Source organism: Etheostoma spectabile, chromosome 5 (assembly GCF_008692095.1).
Source record: "Etheostoma spectabile isolate EspeVRDwgs_2016 chromosome 5, UIUC_Espe_1.0, whole genome shotgun sequence".
Lineage (NCBI taxonomy): Eukaryota > Metazoa > Chordata > Actinopteri > Perciformes > Percidae > Etheostoma > Etheostoma spectabile.
This window is the reverse complement of record NC_045737.1, coordinates 1,007,967-1,010,227: the sequence shown is the minus strand read 5'-3', so window position 1 is coordinate 1,010,227 and position 2,261 is coordinate 1,007,967. Positions and strand designations below refer to the sequence as shown.

Below are 2,261 nucleotides of genomic sequence, written 5' to 3'. Positions count from 1 at the left end.
TTTGGAGGAAGAAGAAGGATGAGTACAACCCCAAGAACACCATCCCAACTGTGAAGCATAAAGGTGGAAACATCATTCTTTGGGGATGTTTTTCTGCAAAAGGGGACAGGACAACTTCACCATAGTGAGGGGAGGACGGATAGGGCCATGTATTGCCAGATCTTGGCCAACAACCTCCTCCCCTCAGTAAGAGCATTGAAGGTGGGTCGTGGCTGGGTCTTCCAGCGTGACAATGACCCAAAACACACAGCCAGGGCAACTTAGGAGTGGATTCGTAAGAAGCATCTCAAGGTCCTGGAGTGGCCTAGCCAGTCTCCAGACCTGAACCCAATAGAAAATCTTTGGAGGGAGCTGAAAGTCCGTATTGCCCAGCGACGGCCCAGAAACTTGAAGGATCTGGAGAAGGTCTGTATGGAGGAGTGGGCCAAAATCCCTGCTGCAGTGTGTGCAAACCTGGTCAAGATCTACAGGAAAATCTCTGTAATTGCAAACAATGGGTTTCTGTACCAAATATTAAGTTCTGCTTTTCTGATGTATCAAATACTTATGTCATGCAATAAAATACAAATTAATTATTTAAAAATCATACAATTTGATTTTCTGGATTTTTGTTTGAGATTCCTTCTCTCACAGTTGAAGAGTACCTATGATAAAAAATTATATATATATATATATGTGTATGTGGTCTCCTTTCTCTTTGTCTGAACTTTGAGCTGGTTCACGACAGAATGCAATTATAGGACATACTGCAAATCCCAGTGTAGATGTATCCAGTATTTCGTGTGAAGGCCTGTTTGTTCTGTGTGCATTTGAGCGGTGCCAGCACTCACCTTGTGGCGAACACAACAGGTATATGGAACCCCGCAAGCTAGTGGACCGGTCCCATTGCAGAAATGGTACTGGTTGACTCCCCAGTCCTTATACTCATCTCCTCCACAACATGAAAACTGAAAGAAAAAAAAGCCAGTATGAAAACAAGGCAATTATGAACCAAGCATGCTATCAAAACAAAGACTCCTCTCAGATTGTGAAACAACCCACTGAGTCACATCTTTTGCTGTGCAATAATCCACGCCTCGGTTTCCGCTCGTAGTTGAGCCGATGCTGCCTTCTTACCCCGCTGCGCAGACAGACAAATTGTCTCTCCGTAGATCCAACTCTTACAGAAAACTAAAAATCAATGTGGAAATGTCTGCAGTGGGAAACAGGTGTTCGTGTGAAGACTGCAGAGTTCGTGACAATCAATTAAAGGCTATCAAAGAAATGTCCAATCAAGTGTCCAACAGGCCGAGACCTTTTGTAGACAACGAAGGACATCTCTGTGATCGCCTGACCTCAGCTTTGAGCTGAGAGGCAGTGGGAAAAAGAACAAAGACGACACAAGGCAGGGATCAGGATTTACTGCCCTCTCTATTGACGTAAGTGATGCCAAAGCAGCGAGTATTCCCTGATAGAAGGCTAGAAACATGAAACTTGGAGAAATAACTGGAAATGGTGTGCATGTGCTTCTATAAAAATATGAACCCAATCGCTGTATGGCGCTGTAATTAAGGCTTCAAAATGCAAACTTTGAAAGGACACGCCCCCCACACCATAAGTCCGATTGACTTGAAATTTCTCACACAGGTGCAGCTTAATGTGCTCTACGAAAAAAGCCTCAATGATCATTGAGGTCTACCTAGAAAATAGTTCTGCCATTTAGAATTTTTTTAAAAACACGTTTTTGAGATCTCCTCCTACATCGTAGCGCCGATTGCCACCAAAGTTTCAGTGATTCATCAATGGATCCAACTTATTACAAATTACTAATGTGGTTCTGGACATAAATGAACACAAATCAGCATCCATAAGGCCAATCATCACAAAACTCACTTGCTATGTTCAGATAATTGCCCCAGATATACCCAGACGCCACTAGGGGGTGCTACAAGTGCAAGATAGGTGAGTGGCATTACATACATTTTACTATAAATCACATATTCATTGTCCAATCATCACAAATCTCTCAGGATATGTTCTCATAAGTACCTGAAAGTGTTATTCAAATTGAACACCAGGGGGCACTATAAATGCAAAAAAACGGTAGGTGACATCGGGCTATAAAGGACTAAATGTTTTTTCAATCAACACAAAACTTCCAGGAAATGTCTACATAGTGACCTTACATACACTGGTTGTCTCATTCAAATTGACCAATAGGGGGCGCTTTAAATGCACAATAACTGGACGGGGAATGACGCAAATCAAGGTTTGAGCTTGGA

At 42.5% G+C, this 2,261-nt stretch overlaps 1 protein-coding gene across 1 annotated transcript in view; it reads right to left on the bottom strand.

Moving 5' to 3' along the window:
* The window catches only part of zgc:110329 (tetraspanin-15), a 22,610-nt gene that overhangs the window by 9,163 nt on the left and 11,186 nt on the right, over window positions 1-2,261 (bottom strand). The window contains exon 5 of the mRNA XM_032516084.1: window positions 831-947. Coding sequence (XP_032371975.1) covers window positions 831-947 — 117 coding nt within the window. The remainder of the gene's footprint in view (window positions 1-830; window positions 948-2,261) is intronic.